Here is a 20,042-nt window from a genome sequence, read left to right as displayed (position 1 = left end):
AATGACAACTATAATGTCTTTTAACTGTCAAAGTATAAAATTCGCCATCACACCTGGCAATTTGATGTCACTACTGACCACAGACCTCTATTACTATAATATAATTATTAAAGTCAGTGCTACTGACAAGTGATTGTCCATGACATGACTACTGACAGTCCTGACATTCACATTTTCCCTAGATAAATAAGCTTTTTAATCTGTGATAATCGATAAATGAGCCAAGAATGTAAAGAGCCAATAAAACAATAATATTGTTTTTCTCTTTAAAAAATGTGGTAATTATTAATTTCGAATCCTATCCTTACCTCGACCTGTATTAAATTAAATTAAAACATTCCGGTTAGTAGCATTCTAATTAAAAACCATTTTTGGTCATTTTCTTATCGTTTCACTTATGTAAATCTAAAAACAAAGTCACGACATCCACTATTTTTGACCCTTGATGGATTTTGCAGTACATCATCGACCTCTGGTGATGTTGTAGAAAACTTTGGTATCATTATAAGCGGCGATAGCCTAGCGGGCAACACTTCAGTTTCCCTTTCGATAGGACCGAGTTCGATCCCCGGAACATATTTCGTAACTTAAATACACATATAAGCATGTAATTTATGGCAATTAAATATCACTTGATTTAACGGTGAAGGCAAATATCACGAGGGAACTTGCACAATGTTCTCAAGGCTTGTGAAGTATACCAATCCGCAAGTCCAAGTGTGGTGAACTACGGCCTAAACCCTTCTCATTCTGAGACGGAACTCGTGCCCAGTAATATGTGAAAGACGAAATGTGTGTCAAAGGAATGCAAAGTGATATGACTCGTAATAGAAGTGAATGGACGGAGACGCCATGTTGTATCGACCCCACTTCGCATAGAATAAGCGCAAGAATATAATAGAAAAACAGATGTACCGTACTTGAATATAATACTTCATCTTTTAAGATGCCTTGATATGACTCCAGCTCCTCAGTGATGCTTTAGGTAATATCATCCCTATGGCATATTCCGTAACTATGGGCCTCATAAGATGACTCAGAGTCACTCAGCGAGCGATGGAAAGAGCTATGTTAGGAGTCTCTACGTGATCAAATCAGAAATGAGGAGATCCTTAGAAGAACTAGAGTTACCGACAAAGCTCAAAGAATCGCGCAGCTGATGTGGCAATGGGCAGAGCACATAGCTCGGAGAACCGATGGGTACCAAGGTGTTGGAGTGGTGACTCCGCACCGGTAAGGGCAGCGTTGGTCGACCCCAACCAGGTGGACAAACGCGTCGCGGGGAGCCGCTGGGTACAAGCGGCCCAGAATCGTGGGGTCTGGGAGCGCCCTACAAAAGATCTATGTCCAGCAGTGGACGTCAATCGGTTGATTTGATGATGATGATGATGGTATATTCCAGCCCACCCACCGCAGAAGCACAACGTTAAGAGCCAATGGGCGATCCTGGACGACGTGGAGATTTTCAAAAACTTGGACAATTCGGAAGCGGAGCACGGGAAGAGAAAGAAGGAGATTGACAGCGACCGCACGCAGAAGACTCGCGGCAGTCTCCTCAACCACGTGATGCGGTTCGCCGCCGAGTCCTCGCAGGCGTGCCTGCTACACCAGTGCACCAGGCTGAGTGAGGTGAGTGACCTTGACATTGGTTATATACATAATAGACGGGACAAATGATGTGAAAAACCATCGCCTATATATACACATAGCAACATTTCGAAGGGCATTCAAGGAATATGTCCTCTAGTGTTTAGCCTCAACTTCCAGCAATTACACCCGCAGCATTTTTTTATATAAATAAATATACTACAAAAATACACATTGCCATCTAGCCCCAAAGTAAGCGTAGCTTACTTGTGTTATGGTTGACTGATGATATTTTAATGAATATCCGTCATCCGTTTTGATGATATGAGAAAAGTGGGATTTTTAATGTTGGCATTTGTTGTTGGTAAATGGTTTTAGAATCAGTTATAGAGGTTTAAAGCAAAAAATATAAAAAAAGTGTATTGGATAATTGATTCACACGACGGTAAAAAAAACGTCGGTCGTGTTTAGCCCAGTTTTCTTTGTTGCCTGACCTGCCCACTTCACATTTTTCCCCTATGTAGTATGAAATCAAATCAAATCAAAATTTCTTTATTCATGTAGGCCTACCACAGGCACTTATGTTGCGTTCATACATATATGTTTACGTAATTGTAAGGGGATGGCGCCAACTTAAACCTAAAGCTACGAGGGTTCCAAACGCGCCCTGGTCTAAGAAGAGCCCACAACAAACTTAGCCGGGTAATTGTTTTTTTCGTTATCACCTTCTCACAGTTTAGTTATATTAAACTATGAAGCTAGAGCAATTCACAGCCAAGCTTTTATTCGTTCAAGTAATCCTTAACTTTTCTGTAAGCTTACGTTAGATATAAAGTAAAGTAAACGGGTGACTTGGTTGCCTGTTGATGACCAGCAGCCCTGTCAGTGCCGCTCGCCCGCAGGTGCACGGCAGTGTGCTGCAGCGCTGCGTGCTGGCGTCGTTCGAGCTGGCGCGCGAGCTGCAGGTGGTGCCCGCCAAGGTGCAGTTCGTGGCGCGCCACGAGCAGCAGCTGTACGAGGTGAGTGCGCCGCTCCGTAGCTCACGGCTTCCAAAGTCAAAGTCAAAAATATCTTCGTTCGACTAGGCCCATAGGTGGCACTTTTGATGCGCACGTAAGAATTACACGGTACTGAGATGATGGCGATGACCACATTCGTAAACTTAAAACTAAAGCTACGACGGTTCCACACGCGTCCTGACCGAAGAAGAAGCCCACGACAAACTTAACCGCGTGTTTTTTTTTGTTATCACCATCTCACAATGTCATTTTAAATTATTAGAAGAGCAATCCGGTTAGAGCAATAATTCACACCCAAGCTTTTTTATCGATCACATAGTCCTTTATACTATAATTGGCTTTTGTGTTATTACTAAGACTTCGCTGTCCGTTTGTCTGTCCTTCTGTCACCGGGCTGTATCCTGAACCGTGACAGACAGTTAGCACTTTATCAACAAACACTAAAATAAATTATAAAAAAGGAATGTGTCATCTCTTGTTTCGAACGTGTCGCATTGTAATATGGACCTTTGAAAGAGTAGATCGAAACTGCAACGTTTCCTACCAGATAACACTACAGTCGCTATAAGACTGATGCGAAAGGCATTTCGGCATCGACGGTAGAAGATCCTTAGCTTAATTGGAGAAAACGCTCAGGCCGCGATTGATTCTCGATTCTTCCAAATGTAGGAAAAAACACAAATGAAAGTTATAAAAAAAGAGGATACAATAAAAATTTTATATTTAAGGGCGAACCTATACAACAACATGATTTCATGCGGTTTTTATAGATTATAGTTCGGGACCCTTCGTGCGCGAGTCCGACTCGCACTGGACTGGGTTTTTTGCACGCATTTTTAAGCCCTTTAGTTTCCCTTTCGGGGGTACCGAGTAAGAATGTACAGACAGAATACTATACTGAAGATCTGTTTGAGATGGAATATAAAGATTGAACAAATAATAAATTACACCATACAGATTCTCCTGCTTTTCTCGGAGTATAGCGAATTAAGCTTAATTTTCATTGTACAACATGGAATTCCGTAAAGTATCTAAGTATGCTTCTATCCAATAATTAAAATATCACCTGCTTTAACTGTGAAGGAAAACAGCGTCAGGATACTAGCATACCTGAGAGTTCTCAATAATGTTCTCAAGATCGTGTGAAGTCCACCAATCCGCACTTGGCCAGCGTGTACTATGTCCTCAACTCTTCTGCAATCCCATCTGGTGTTCATTTTCGATGCAGTCTAATATGGTAACGAAGTATGTAACGAGCTAACCTGTTATTTGTCTTTTAACATTGTCTTTTGTCCTTTGTCCTTTGTAGACAATATATGAAAAATTCTCCGAAGGCGACAAGAAACAAGAGTTATTGCAGATAATGCAAGAAGTGTTGCAAGAAATGAGGTCGGAAATCAATAACATGGACTGGAGTGTTGATGGTGAGTTGCTTATCTTCTTCTCTTCTTTCTCATGTCCACTTAAGAATCCATTTGGAATTTTAATGAACTAGGTGATGCCCGCGTTTATTAAGGTTTGTTAACGATGTTACTCTGCGTCCTTTCAGCTAACTGAACTGACGAAAGAACAGAAAGTAACATAGGTTACTCTTTAGCCCAGTAAAACAGACAGTACCCATATTATGCCATAAGCCCCCAGAATTAAGAACATACCGAACCCTTATTCAGTTAATTTTGTATGTAGTGCATAGTTTATTTATTTAGTTATTGGGCTAACCAGCGATATATTAGATTAAATAAATAATATTCCTATTTCATATATATTTTAAAAAGGGTATGCAAAATCATTTAAAGGTAAACACTACGTGCTAATCGCTTATGGATTGTATATGAAATAAATTTAAAGTGAGTAATAAAAAAAAAAACAACAACAATACAAAAGTAAGTTATAATTAAAATAACAACTGTGTTTGACTACGTACTAAAGACACTAGTTATAAAAAAATAAACAATGGTTGAGAAATAGAAGTTACTAAATATGATTATAAAACAACAGCAAGTAGTAGATTACTGACGATAACTACGAAAAGTTATATGAGAATAAAAGTTGATGTCAACTGATTGAATTTATTATATTTTAAATGTGTCCAAAAACAGTAAAAAAACCTGACATGCGCAACGTCTCACTTCACACCCGCGTAATGTTGCTAGCTCACAAACTTTTCCCATTTCCCTATCTTATGGTAAACGTTTAGAACATTACAGGCGAAATAATTACTGTCAACTGCTAAATTGAGTGAAATAACGAGTGGTTTTTGATGCTTCAATATTAGTCGTGTACGCGGTTTCTGTAAGTTCTTAATTCTGTGAATAAACAGATAAAGGTTGAAAGTGATTATGCTCAAAAACCCTTTTATGAGTGAGGCAACCTTTGCCCAGCAAAATGACGTTATGACTAGTAATGATATTGACGATGACCCTTTCAGACCTCCCCTGCCACCAAGACAAACGCTACGCAATGTCCAACTCAATATTTTACTCGTCTCGAAGCAGCCCGTCCATATCTCTGCAGCTGTCCAACCCGGACAGGATAGGCAACGGAGCGGACCGGCCCGAGCGGGTGGACAGCCCGGAACCGGAAGACGAGTCGGACGTTGAGGAAGCCGTGTCATATGAGAGTTATAACTTTGACGATTTCGAAGTCATACACTCCAATGACGAGAGTTTGTGCATGAGCGATGTTTTTGGGAGACAGAGGGTAAGTTTTTTTTACGGTTCTGATCATTACCCTGGTGCAGTAGTTAGCGCTGTGATGTGATGTGAGGTCCCCGGTTCGATTTCCGGTCGGAGCAATTCGGGAATTTTTAATTTCCGAATTTTTCTGGTCTGGTCTAGATGCCAAGTGTGGAGATATTGTCGTAACGTTAACTTATTCATTTACACAATATAGACGTCCGAATGGCGCAGTGGGCACTGGGCAGCGACCCAGCTTTCTGAGTCTATTAACATGAATATCTGTATAATATAAGTATTTATGTAGGTATATTATTCAATTAAAATTCAATCGTTATCTTAGTACCGATACCACAAGCCACGCTTGCTTTGGGACTCTTCTCGGAACAATCTACCTTCAGAACCAGTGGTACAGTAACTACCAATAGACTGACTTGACGTTTCAAAAGTGCTTATAAACTAGGTCCACTTGAAATAAATGAATTTTGAATTTCGATGGGAACATCAGAGCGACATCTAGTTAAAATACTGGGAAACAGGCTCCATCACTAGATGCCGCTTTTGCGATATACCATATAAATCGTAACTAAATTTCAAACGTTCTTATAAATACGCGTTGGCAACTGCACTCTTGGCCCTGTGGTGGAAGATTTCTGCCGAGGCTAGTTACCACCATACCGACAAAGACGTGCTAAGCGATTTAGCCTTCCGGTACAAATTCGCGTAGAAATATGGCACCCCAATTCCGGATAACCGGAACTAATGTAAGGGGTTCCCTTGCCTTCACCCCGCGAGAAACAAAAGGTGGTAAGGCGGTGACTATCCAGTGTACTGTGTCATTCCAATGTAAAATTTCCTACAATAAACGCCCTAAAGTTGTGCTTAACTGGCTAGTCTTCTCTTTTGTCTAAACCTACAAACTATTATATTCAATGTTTTACATAGATACTCTTCTTGTCACTACTCTGTAATAAATAAATAAATATACTACGACAATACACACATCGCCATCTAGCCTCATAGCTATGACTGAATATTTTTATGCATTTAATACCCATAAATACTTATAATATACAAATAAACACCCAGTTATATATCAGCGCGCGAATCACATGTATTTGGTTTCACAGAGTAATGTCACTTTACAGATATAATACGATTTATATATTTTTTTGTATGAAATAAATTAATACTGAATTTTGAAAATTCGTAGAACAAAAGTGGGTAGTTTTAAATATAGGAGCTACAGGCCGAGAGCTTTCTGGTAATTTTACATAACCCTGTATATAATAATAATATAGTGTAGGTAGGCGAGTCATTACTATCAAAACGAAACTTATGCAATATGTATGATGTACACAGTCTAAACCTGACTCCCCGACGTCGCTGGTCACTCCCATACCCATCGAGAATGAGATGGAATTGTACAGTCTGTCGAACGCGTGGCGGAGCGTGTCGGTGACCACTCACAGCAGCGTGTGCACCAGCTCCAACATCTCCAGCAAACAGGCCTCGCTGGACGTGCAAAGAACTGGTGAGGGAGTTTTCGACTCTACACTTCTTCCTGCAGGAGACATTAACCCGACGGGGACAATATTTATCGTCTGCCACAGATTTATCCCTTCTCTGATCAATGATAGGCGCAAGGGAGGAAATAATATACCATCATCATCATCATATCAACCCCTCATCGGCCCACTAAAGGGCACGGGTTTCCAACAACAACGAGAAAGGCAATGGTCCACCAGGCTGGCCAAGTGCGGATTGGTGGACACCAAACGCCCTTGAGAATATCATGACTAACTCTCAGGCATGCAGGTTTCCTCACAATGTTTTTATATTTAATTGCTTAAAACGCACATAATTGGGATTCTAACTCGGCCCCCCAAAATTCCTCTCGGGCCGACGTCCTAATCAAGGTTTTCATCGCTTCTACAACGTGTAACAGAATTACGAAATACTGTTGAAGGGTTCGTAAATATATATCATAAGATATCCTCCAATAAAAAAATAAATAAAAAGAAGCTTATACTAATTCAAAACATTCTAAGTGTTTACTTATGACAACCCTATTGAAGATAAAAAACCGACACGAGCATAGTACCTACGCTACGCGACGCGTATCTAAAAAAGTGCCCGGAGTAACTTGATTTTAAATTTGCATGTGATGTTAGGGTTGTATCTGATTTCTTTCAGTAAAAACTTTGGCATTGCTTTACTCAAAAACTATTATGTGTTTTGGTTTCACAAATAAGTCTTAGAGACAATTGATAATGTACCTCTAAAGCATGTGAAGTATTATTTCGATTTTCATTTACACTTTGTATAATAAGCTTTAGTTTTGAATATTTTAGCTGTGATATTGGTTGATATGATGATGATCATTTGAATAAGTGAATTTAAAATATTTTTTCAGTCTTATCGAAGTTAAGTCGAAAAATCAGCTTAAAGATGGTCAAATTCGTTGATTGTCTCAAAGACTCGTACTTCGGGACCTTGCAAAGGTAATTACGTTTTTATTCTTTGTTTTATTTATAGACTAGTTATCTGGCTCGTAGGTTTAATGATGTGCATATTCAAGTACGGTACCTTGGTACGATTCGGACCAAAATTGTTTGGTATCACATTTATTCTTCAGACCAGTCTGGAAAAATGGAAGTTGCCTATACGGTCCCGGTTATTGTGACTAACTTCTATACTAATTTATACTAATAAAACCAAAAGCGTGTTTGTTTGTTTGTTACCTACGTTACCTAAACCGTGGAACCGCTCTTGCTGAAATTTGGCACATATGTCGCTTGAATCCTGGAGATAGGCAACCTAACCGAAAAAATGCGAAAAGCCTGTATGTTTGTTTGTCTTTCCATCACGCCCTAACTAAGCTATAAATCAACTTGATTTTTGGCTAGATTTAGTTGAAAAGGCCCATTGTAACATAGGCTACTTCTCATCCCAGGGGAACAAAAGATTTTTAGAGTATTTCTACAAAACAGTAATAAACGCGTTCGAAGAACCCGGGCAATAGTTTGTTACATAATATTTATAGCGGGAAAGCTGCTAGTAAAAGTTACCCGAGGGATTTAAAAACACAGCTTTTGTTACCTACATTATCCTTTTTTTTTTTTTTTTTTTCGTACTGTGTAATTTATCGATAAATGAGACAATTGCAATAGTAGAATCATGATGTCACATCCCATGAATCCCCTTAACCCATTAACCTGGCCCTCTACAGGGAACGGAACGCTGGCAAAGTGTGGATTTGCTCCACTTGACACAACTTTGAATGAATAAATGAATGAATGAATATACTTATAAATACAAAAGAAGGAGGGTACAATTTGATGGCCTTAGCGCTGTATAGCGATCTCTTCCAGACAACCAAAGTTGTAATAAAAAGTGGCACGTTATGGAGAACTCTCAGGCATGCAGGTTTCCTCACAATGTTTTTCCTTCTGCGTTAAAGCAAGTTATATTTTAATTGCTTTAAACGCACATAGCTTAGAAATAGTTAGAGTTTGCGTGTCGAGATCGAACTCGGTTCCAAAGGGAAGCCTTACCCACTAGGCTGTCACAGCACTGTGGTAGAGTCACTACAAACAGACTGACTTGACGTTTGAAAAGTGTTTATAAAGTAGGCCTATGTGAAATAAATGAATTTTGTATTGCACGCCTCATAAGCGGAGCGTTGAGGGGGGTACTACTGTCAGTTTACGCACACCGAGTGATTTTTAAATAAGTTCCCGAAATTGTAAAAAAAGTTCTGTCTTGGACGAACACACACATGTGCGGATCGCGTATTTTGTGGTCGAGATAACGAGCGAAATACTTCACTTATCGAGTTGGTCTTTTCTATAGGCTTCAGTATTTTGAGGAATAGAAGCCTATTACTTTTCACGGTATAATTAGATGTAGTTTAATTATTATTTATAAATAATCTCAATTTTACTGTAATAAATGAGATTATGAGGCGTGCACTTTTGGAATTTTGTATTTTGAATTTTGATCGCTTAGACAAAATTAGAGTAAGTGGTTATAGTCTAGTTCGTCGGCTCTCGTTACGTGGAGACCGTGTTCGAGTCCTGGCAAGCTTCACTGACTTTTCGGAGCAATTCCAATATCGTGAGGAAACCTATATTTATTCATTTCATTTATTCAGAATATTGGTAAGGGTACAGAATTGACGCAATGAACACGGTGCCACGATAACTGTCGCAGTAGTATGAACTGCGTCGCAACAATTAACGCCCACCTCCAACAATAAATGTATATTACCAATAAAACAAAAGTAGAACACAGGAAATGCCAATAAAAAAAGAGAATGAGAGTCAATAAGATTAAGTTTCAAATTTCTTAAGTATAGTTCAACCAGTTCGAAAGGGTCCAAAATAAGTTAGGGTCGAAATATCGACAAATCCAAAATATATGCGCAGGTGCCTGGGCTCGCTGGAGGCGGGCTGCCGGCGCGAGGGGGGCGCGCGGCCGGCCAGCGAGGCCATGCGCCAGCTGCTGTCCGCGGCGCGGCGCGTGGACCTCACGCCCGCCGCCTCCTTCTCCGCGCTGCGCGGCCTGGCGCTCGCGCTGCGCCGCCTGCTGCACAGGTGCTCCCATTGGCCGGTCGCTGCCGCCGCGGCGCGCCGGTTGGCCGCAACGCACTTTCGTAGCTATAGTCCGAAAAGCAGCAGAATCTGCATGGTGTATCTGTTTCAATCCTCACACTCTACAGCGAACAGATCTTCGGCAACGTACCCTGATGTTGACTTTATGATGAATAATGGTTAACTTATAACTTAACAATTATTCATTCTGAAGTCAACATCTCCTGAGGATGCTCCGGTTTCGCAGCGAAACGTGCGTAGAGGGTACATTAAAAAAAAAATGATTAAATATACTACGACAATACACACATCGCCATCTAGCCCCAAAGTAAGCGTAGCTTGTGTTATGGGTACTAAGATGACTTTTGAATATTCTCATGAATATTATACATAAATACTTTAAATATAAACACCCGGACACTGAAAAACATTAATGCTCTTCACAACATAATTTTCCAGTAGTGGGAATCGATCCCACGGCCTTGGACTCAGAAAACAGGCTACTAACTACGCCAATCGGCCGAAGTTCTGTTTGGTGTGGAGTATAAGGGTTAAACAAATTATAAATGACATCACACAGTTTCTCCTGCTTTTCGGAATATAACGAATTAAACTTAATTTTTGTAATGTATCATGGATTTCCGCAAACTAACGCCTACTTCTATCCAATATCCAATAACCAACTTTCCTTTTGTATCACTCTTACTGTAACATTGAAATCCTTTGCGTAGTTTAAAAAATCTAAGCTTTCTAACGGCGGATACGATTGTGTTTTATACTATGTAAAGATGTGTAATATTGCATGCCGTTAAGCCAGACTTGGCTAGATATCATTACTATGCATGTAATAAGATATTCTTCTTTTTTTTTATTCCACTACAGGTTAACCTTTCACTGCAGTCTCACCTGGTAATGCAATCTAAGATGCTAACTATAAATGGCAGTCATAACCCGTCGGTAGGGTAGTAACTGGCCAGCTTCTTCTATCTCTCCAGTATTAGAGATTGGTCGTCATCTCGGAAAAGTTGTGATACGTTTTGCGGCTATCCCAGCCCATTCACGGATAATAATAATAAATATACTACTACAATAGACACATCGCCACCTAGCCCCAAAGTAGGCTTAGCTTGTTTTGCGGGTACTAAGATGACTGATGGATATTTAAAAGCCTCGATGACTGATTGATTGATTGAAGTAAAACAAGAAGCACATAAACTTAAAATTATACAGAAAATAAAGTAGCAATTTAAATTTAAGGCTTCAAAAGCGATCTTATTGCTGATTGATCGACTGATTGATTGATTGATTGATTGCTCAGGCTACGCATAGCGGGCGGCGAGGAGGAGTCCGCGTGCTGCGTGCTCAGCCCCGCGTGGCGCCGCTCGGCCGCGCTGCAAACCGCCCAAGAACTCACTCCGCAACGCCTCGCCAGGCTCATCTCCGTGCAGGTATACAGTCCTGGTACTTCAACTGTGAACCTAGCTCACAAATCATTTTCATTGCCATTATCTTCATTAATATCTTAATCATCATCATCATCGTCATCGTGATCATCATCATCACCAACCCTATAGTTGGTGATGATGACTAGTTGGTGATGATGATTTTTCGCGTGGAAATTTTGAGGGTGCATTCATAGCCTATAACAGTCTACTGCTGGACTTAAGGCATCTCCCAACGCTAGGTAGACGATTTGGTGTTCGCAATAGATGGTAGTAGTAGCACAGAGGACGCTGCAGCCCGTTCTCCGTTACATTCCCTTAGTCACCTCGTACGACGCCCGCGGGAACAGGAGTGGTGGTTACAACGGTATTCTGATTTGCCGTCACAACAAGGCGAATTTTCATGTGTTTGCTATGTTATACTCTGACCCCTGTAACCCTGTTACTCTGTTCAAAAAAAAACGGGCGCTGTAGATTTTTCTGGGATATAAAGTAGCCTATGTGCTATTTCAGACTATAAGCCATACCATCCAGATCCGTTCAGCCGTACTGGCGTGATTATGTAACAAGCATTCATCCAAACTTTCGCAACTTTCCGATAAGGCACGGATTTCCTCCCAAAATTATATAGGTCAAGGCCACCACGCTGGCCTAGTTCAGATTGGACCCTTCAGACGCCTTTGTACATAATGGAAAATATTGCGTCATGCAGGTTTCCTCACGAGGTTTTCCTTCACCGTAATAAAAAGTTATATTTATGCCTTGCCTTGTGAGTTAGGTCATTCCTACAGAAAAAAAATGTTTCACGAACTCGATACCGATTCGGTAGATCGTAAAGTTTAGGAACTCGTAAACTGACACTTGACAGATTAACAATATTACTTTGGTTTCTTTTAATAACGTTAAATATATATGAATAATTAAAAATATGAAGAACAAACACAAAATACCACACCTTGTGGCAAGAATCGTAGACAATTTGTGTGAGTTTCAATTAAAATCGAAGGTAAATGTATGCCTAGGAATCTTCTTTGATTAGGCGTTACTTACTTAGGCACTGTCTTGTCCGTCGTTCGTGAAAACGGGCGTTAATTGCCTAAATCGTAAAAGGGTATTCAAACTCGGTCCTCCCGAAAGTGACGTGAATCAACGCTTACTAATAAGGCAATCTTTAACATAATACACATACAATCACACTACATTTATATCTTACACCTACCTACACGTTTGACGTCATAACGACTGCGCGCCCGCCGTCGATTATGGTCAAATTAAACAGTGGTTGTCTCTAATTGCTCGTGCGGCGAAGTAGCCGCGCTGGGTAGTCGGCCCAATATCTTGTTTAATTTCGTGAATATCCCTACTACAATACTAATACCAATAGTAAGTTTTTAATCCAAATTGTCCACAGATCCTCGAAAGACTGAGCGAAGCACATGAGAGGTACCAGTCAGCGCTTACATCGCTGGAAAGTGCTCTCGCGAGTCGGCTTCACCATACCGAAGACATCAAACTGGCTATAAGGAAAAAGTGAGTCTAGTTTAGCAAACTTTAAGGTTTCAGAGTGCTTGCAAAATCATCCGTCTAGTTAGATTTTTATAGGTTGACAGATGACATCAAATGAGACGCAAGAAGTTTAAAGGCCTTCTCATATAATCTCGATGCGAACCCATCTCAACTCAAATAAGGACATCCATAAGTAAGCGTCGATCTTAACTTATCGTGTGGCATAAAGAAATGCATATTAAGATTGTGCGAAAGTGTTTTAGTTTGTATGTCTTTACTTTACGCTCTAACGAAGCAACCAATTGGCTTTATTTTTGACATCGAGATAGTTGAAAGGACGGAGAGTAACATAGATTACTTTTTACCCAGGACAACAAACTGTTCTCACGGGATTTGAGAGAACGCTAGTTTGTGGACACTATTCTTAGCGAACAATAGTTCGATAAGCATCGGGGGTCTATGCACCTAAACCCTCTCTTGTATGAGAGGGAAGTTTTGTGCCCAGCAGTGGGATTTTAGTAGGCTAGTGATGACGATGATTGTCATTCCCTAGACTATAGAAGGATTTAAACGAATAACAATCAAATCATCGATCGCCAATGCTAAAAATAAGGTGTGTGATCTTATACTTAAATAGAAGTGGATGACCGAGCTTTACCTGGAAGGGAGAAAATGATTTTTTGGACTCTTACCGGAGTCTTCTGGTTTCGGGGCCATCCCATTGTCCCACCTGAGCTATTATAACTTCGGCCTGGGTAAGGTCAGGTTATTAAATTTACCCTTGCATTCTAACGTTATTGTTTCAGTCAAAACGCCGTTATATCAGTGTTTTCAGGCACTGAGCCAGATCGATTCGGCCGTGCATGGAGTACTGCAGTCATCGTTATGATGGTTCCGCTAAGTACCAGTTGGTCGCTTTGGTTGCTGTGAATCGGCCAGGACAATTATAGGGGAGGATTCACCACTTTTGGCTTAACTCCAAAGTCTTGATCGTCGTCGTAAGGCATCCAGTTTGTTGACGTTCCATAGACATATACTTTGGAGAGTGTGCTCAGGAACTATTCGATCTCGCTCTATTCACCATTCTACAATTGCACTTCAAGACAAAAATCTTCTTTTCTCATACGCATGGCTGGGGTTTTGAACGCCCTTCCGTGTTCTGTATTTCTGTGTTTAATTCTTACAAGCTTCTTGGCAAGCGCGTTCCATCTTTAGCCACATTGACACTTTCCATCAAACGAGATTGTGGTCAACCGCTAGTCTATTATAGTTTAAAAAAAAGATTTATCGTCCCTGAAACGCAGTGTTCGAGATTCAGATTATATATATAATTATATATAACTCTGTATAAATCGTTTAAAGGTTTTGAATTAAAAAGAAAAATAATTTCAGATACGCACCATCCTTCGCTCAACTATGTCTCGAGAGTACCTCCATGTGTGACCTACTGATGTACGGAGCACCGGAACTGGGCCGTGAAATTGGTGAGCAAATGAGTGTTAGATTTCTGAAATTAGAGCGTTGATATTACTAAAAAAGACAGGCTAAGCGCGAGTCGGCCCCGCTCACAAAGCATTCCGCACCATTATCTATAAACATGCCAAAAATTGTATGTCTTTGTTCTTATAGTGTCATCTGTGAAAATTTCAACTGTCTAACTTTAACGGTTCATGAGATACAGCCCGTTTACAGACGCTCGATCAGACAGACGGACAGCGGAGTCTTAGTATAAGGATCCCGTTTTGCCTCTTGGTTACGAAACCCTAAAAATAGTAGTAGTAGAAGAGTGATAGCCCAGTAGGTATGACAACGGCTTCACTTTTGGGGGGCCGAGTTTGAATCCCAGCACGCACAACTAAATTTTCTAAGTTATGTGCGTTTTAAGCAAATAAAATATCACTTCCTTTAACGGTGAAGGAATTCCTTCATCGTGAGGTAACCTGCATGCCTGAGAGTTCTCCATAATGTTTTCAAAGGCGTGTGAAGTCTACCAATCCGCACTTGGCCAGCTTGACTATTGCCTAAACCCGTCTCATTGTTGGAGGAGCCGTGCCCTGTAGTTGACCGGTAATGAGTTGATTTGATGCTGATGATGATGATGAAGTGGCAGTAGTAGGAGGCCTGTGATCAGCTGTGGAACTGACAAGATGAGGCTTTAGCTGTTCCCTAAAATATGACCTTGTATTGTCAGGCCGCGGTCAGTACGGAGTGGTGTACGCGGTCCGGGGCGCGTGGGCCGGACACAATCCGGCGTGCGTCAAGTCCGTGTTCCCGGCCGACGACAGACATTACCGGGAACTGGCCATGGAGTTCTACTATACGAGGTAAGTGGTCTGCGCGTTTTATGTGATTGTATTTTTGATGTATTCGATATCTTTAGTATTCTGAGTAATTATATTCCGATATTTTATTTAAAAATATACCAGAATGCCCTCGGCTTGTATTTGTTTTTACAATAAAACTAACAACTTTTGTCCTACGACTTTTCGTTTAACTTTATAGTTCGTGAAATACTCAATATTCCATACTAATAATAGTAATAATCTCTTAAACTACCGGAACCACATTATGAAACTACCAGAAACAAATAATGAAAGATTGCCATCTTTCATTATCACACGACACGCTAGATATATGTCGAGCGTGTCATTGCCTTGGGGAGTCCCTCAGGCATAAAGTGTTCTCATCCTGTTAACGGTCAATACTTGTAAAGACATAATCAAGCAACTAGGATAATCCATCCTGAAAAAAAAACAACATTACTGTTTGCTTCGTGTGTATATATGTAAACCCACCCAGTGGTTCCAGGATGGGTTATTTAGCTTCCCAGTAAGTGTTTTGCAAAATGCTGTTGCTGCTGCAGCGAATCCTGCCTATCAAAGATTTAGCTCTCTTCCTCATTATACCAGAAAAGTCATATAAAGCTGAACGCCGCTAAGTGTAATAGGAGGAATGATATCCGCAGCTTGTGCTTTGCACTTAAACACAAGTAGCTCACCCCATTATAAACGCCCATTATATGTCCCTTAGAGAAACCATGGGCTCAGTAAGATCATCAGATTATTGACCATAGAGCCATCAATAGAGCAGCCAATTCCAGCCAATTCCAGCTTGGCTCATCAATTAGCTGGTTAATACAGATGTTAAATAGGTTAGGATATGACAAGCCACTCTGCTTAATACCGTACTCAATATATTCTACTTTTTACTACTGTTTAATGGAACATCAGAAACAACGCGCAAACAACGAGCGATCGCACGCTCGCAGCTGTTTGTTTCGCACAGTGTAATGCCACTTTACAGAAATTTGGGGATTTATTATTTTTAAATTACAATTTCTTTAGGCGCGACTAGGGAGTAACTCAGATTTCTGACGGAAATAACGCCTACGTCAGACGTCTGTGTAGTTTCCGCTATTTAAAAATAATAATTTGGATTGGACGTAAGTATATGTCATATACTCCACGCTTCTTCACTTATACGCCAGCTAGTGGCAAATATTAGGATTATTTATTTCTAATATTTTCAAACGGATCAATTGTGAATTTTTATTTTGAAAATTCAACAACAAAAAAATATTTTAAATCGCAAAGCTGTTTGAAAATCTCTAAATTTACTTGTTTATTTATATAGTGAATATTAAATGAAATGTCGGAGTCCCGGGAACATTGTACTCTTGCATCAATAAATAATAATAAAAGTTTTACTTGAATCGCGCGTAAAGGTTACACGCACGCACTTTTGAACTAAATTATTAGTGAATCATGAAAAGTCGCAGTCACTACAAACAGACGGACTTGACGTTTCAGAAGTGCTTTAAACCGGGCCAACTTGAAATAAATGAATTTAGAATGTTTTGACTCGGAGCCCCCGTCGTGCCGCAGGAGCATCCCGGCGCACCCGCGCGTGGTGCGGCTGCTGGGCGCGCTGGTGGCGCGCGGCGGCGGCGCGGCGCCGGGCGTGCGGCTGGTGTCGCCGCGCTACTGCCGCGACCTGCACGCCGCCGTGCGCGCCGGCCTCGCCTTCCGCGCGCGCATGCGCATCGCCTGCGACGTCGTCGAAGGTACCGCCGCCACCGCCCGAGCGACACACGCGGATTGCGTTTAGCGGACTAACTAACTGACATTTGACAGATAAAAATCTATAAATTTGGTGTTTTTTAAATAACCTCAATTACATACGAAAAATGAAAAATTCGCAAACGCAAGATACCACACCTTGTGGCTAGAAACATATACAAGTTATACATATGCCTAGGAATCTTCTTTGATTGGACGTTACTTATTTAGGCATTTCCTTGTCCGTCGTTAGTGAAACGGGTAATAGATAGGTGAAAAATTCAAAAACCACCAGCCACCTGGGTAGCATAACACCGTGCAGAACAAAAACGCTTTTGTGTGTTTTATCATCATAAAATAAAATTACTAGAAATTTATAGGTGGGCTGTATTCCTCTTGTAAATTTTATAATAATATTGATAATCAGTACCCTTCGAGTGCCCGTAGTGCACTGTCCCAGCGGTTCTGACTTAAACTACTGATGGTGTAGTGTTTAGTACCCGTAATGGCCGAACAACTTTACTTTTACTAACAAGTTAGTTTTTCTACTCAGATAGTTGATCCAAGGTCACCACTAGCCACCAGGGTAGCAATTGAATACACCTTAGAAAACAAAGACACTTTATTACAGTTAGTTTTGCAAGAGGTCAAAAAAGTGGCCCTTTCATTCACCATCGTTATCGAGCCTACTCTCAAAATGAGAAGGGACTAGGCCGTAGTCCACCACGCTGGCGAAGTTCGGTTTGGCAGACTTTACAAGTGTGTAAGAACATCATGCAGAACTCTCAGACATGCAGGTATCCTTACGATGTTTTCCATCACCGTTGAAACAAGTGATATGTTTTATATAACTATACAGATCACGAGGACGCCTGGGCCCTTCGAGTCAAGTGTCAGGGCTTCGAAAGTTCGATCCCTGGGCCACGAGCCCAGGTCCTGCGCCTAATATCTTTGCGTCTATGAGAGTGAGGGAATAGTGAGCGTACCTGTGTTTGTTCACTTGCGCTCTGTAATATCCCACGCGTAATTGGAAATCAGCCTGAGCCCCGTCGGCCCCGCAGGCATCCGCTACCTGCACTCGCTGGGCCTCGTGCACCGCGACGTGAAGCTCAAGAACGTGCTGCTAGACGAGGCGTCGCGCGCGGCGCTGGCCGACCTGGGCTTCTGCGCCGCCGAGGCGCTCATGTCGGGCTCCGTCGTGGGCACGCCCGTGCACATGGCGCCCGAGCTGCTGGCCGGCCGCTACCACGCCGCCGTCGACGTGTACGCCTTCGGGATCCTGTTCTGGTGAGCGGGAACGACCGCCCGGCGACAGTCGGCGACCACTGTGGAGGATTTAGGATAAGGGATCCTGTTCTGGTGAGCGGGAACGACTGGCCTGCGCGCGATAGTCGGCAACCACTGTGATAATTGTTGACGGCCTCGTTTTCGATCGGCCTAGCCCGTGCTGCCAATTCAGGAAGCCAAAAATTTAAAAGTAAAATCACAGAGCCCATTTGTTGAAGCTTTGAACGTTATTTTTCGTTTCCTTTTCCTTAGTTTTAAATCGGCCCAGAGCTAATTTAAAAATTGGAATTAAACGAATAATACAGATAGGTGGGTTAGGTTTTAGGTTTACAAAATGCCTTACAAATTATGAATTTGGCACTTCTTTTTGCCCTACTCTATGTCGGTTCAGCACAACATGTCTTCTTCACACCTGAAGGAGCGCTACTAGTTGTTTTGGTTTTAGAATACTTTTACATATATCTGATTCCTGTCCCCATAGGGAATCTTTTGTTTTTGAATAACCGCCACCTCCCGAGCATCTAGAACTACGATATGAAAAGATTTATTGGCTACTCGAAACACGTTCTTGTAAGACAGTACACAATTCAATCCATACTGTTATGTGTCTGTTTATTTATTGATTTCCTATGTTCGGCTGAACATGACATCCTTCCCTATACAGGTATTTGTGTGCCGGTAACATCAAACTGCCGTCCGCCTTCGAAACATTCCAGAACAAGGAACAGCTTTGGAGTAAAGTAAAAAGAGGTATTAAAAATCTTATTCTTGATTATCTTATTATTGTAAGAAGTGGATTATTTTTGTTCAAGTTTGCGTTTGCTCATTTCTAGTATTATAGTAATAGCATGATGGTTGCATCGAAGAAAAAAAAATCCGTTGCTCTTGAGAAATAAGAATAAAATGAATTAATGAATCGACTTTTATTGTATGTACACCACACTAGTACACAAAATGTACAAGGTTCTTCAAGGTTGATCTGTTCTTGATGGCATTCATACGCCGACTGAATATCTTATATTGTACACTTATTTACAGGTCTACGCCCAGAAAGGCTTCCCAGTTTCAGCGACGAATGCTGGGAGATAATGGAGTCGTGCTGGGCCTCCGAACCCTCAGAGAGGGCCCTTTTAGGAGACGTCCAGAACAAAATAGAGGCTATACTACAGAAAGCGTTGGAAGAAGATCAGGGTCCCGTAAACTATGGAAATAACCGTGAAAATTATAATTCTGATGATAGTCTGGATATGACAGGCCTACATAGGGATACAAGGGATAATTTATGTTAGATGTGTGGTAACAAGGCTGAATATTGTGTGAATTGGGTTTTGGTGACATCTATAGCGGGCTGAGTGACATTAGGAGTCTGGTTTTGATTTTCTGAGGCGATATTTGACTTTTTAATATATAAGATGGCTCAAAACTTGCTTTGTGCGATGTTTTTAAGCAGGTACCTATAGTCGTAAAAATGTAATAGGCCCGTTTTGACATTTGTCATCGCGACGTAACTAGTTAAGGAACCATAAGACTCGGGACTCGATACTCACGGTAAATCAATTCAAGTTTGTATCAGTACTTGATTGATATTATTATGTATTGTAAAGTGTTCGTTCGTTCAAAGTATTCCTTTAACTTCACAACCAATACGCGTGACTGGCTGTTGATTATACGTCCACTTTTCAACATGTTGAAACAGAGTTAGTACTATATAACAACAAACACCAAAATCGAGTCAAATCACTATGTTTAAATTAATGTCCAAAATAGAAGAGCCATAGTTAACGTAATAGTAAACAATATATATCAAACTTAAACGAGCGCACATTCAACTTTACAAGATGAGGAACGAAAAACTGCGCAGTGCGCGCGGGGA

At 41.1% G+C, this 20,042-nt stretch overlaps 1 protein-coding gene across 1 annotated transcript in view; it reads left to right on the top strand.

The window, feature by feature from the left end:
- Positions 1 to 19,698, top strand: part of LOC120634547 (dual serine/threonine and tyrosine protein kinase-like) — a 35,989-nt gene extending 16,291 nt beyond the window's left edge. The window contains exons 8-22 of the mRNA XM_039905236.1: positions 1,403 to 1,629; positions 2,490 to 2,606; positions 3,916 to 4,030; positions 5,035 to 5,306; positions 6,644 to 6,815; positions 7,698 to 7,785; positions 9,712 to 9,879; positions 11,195 to 11,324; positions 12,730 to 12,848; positions 14,217 to 14,308; positions 15,016 to 15,148; positions 16,709 to 16,887; positions 17,944 to 18,169; positions 18,834 to 18,919; positions 19,208 to 19,698. Of these exons, the coding sequence (XP_039761170.1) occupies positions 1,403 to 1,629; positions 2,490 to 2,606; positions 3,916 to 4,030; positions 5,035 to 5,306; positions 6,644 to 6,815; positions 7,698 to 7,785; positions 9,712 to 9,879; positions 11,195 to 11,324; positions 12,730 to 12,848; positions 14,217 to 14,308; positions 15,016 to 15,148; positions 16,709 to 16,887; positions 17,944 to 18,169; positions 18,834 to 18,919; positions 19,208 to 19,458 (2,375 nt within the window). The 3' untranslated portion in view covers positions 19,459 to 19,698. The remainder of the gene's footprint in view (positions 1 to 1,402; positions 1,630 to 2,489; positions 2,607 to 3,915; positions 4,031 to 5,034; positions 5,307 to 6,643; positions 6,816 to 7,697; positions 7,786 to 9,711; positions 9,880 to 11,194; positions 11,325 to 12,729; positions 12,849 to 14,216; positions 14,309 to 15,015; positions 15,149 to 16,708; positions 16,888 to 17,943; positions 18,170 to 18,833; positions 18,920 to 19,207) is intronic.
- Positions 19,699 to 20,042: the final 344 nt, after the last annotated feature.

The sequence above is a fragment of the Pararge aegeria genome, chromosome 24 (genome assembly GCF_905163445.1).
Source record: "Pararge aegeria chromosome 24, ilParAegt1.1, whole genome shotgun sequence".
Taxonomy (NCBI): Eukaryota; Metazoa; Arthropoda; class Insecta; order Lepidoptera; family Nymphalidae; genus Pararge; species Pararge aegeria.
Note: the sequence above shows the minus strand (reverse complement) of the source record. Positions and strands in the feature narration are given on the sequence as shown.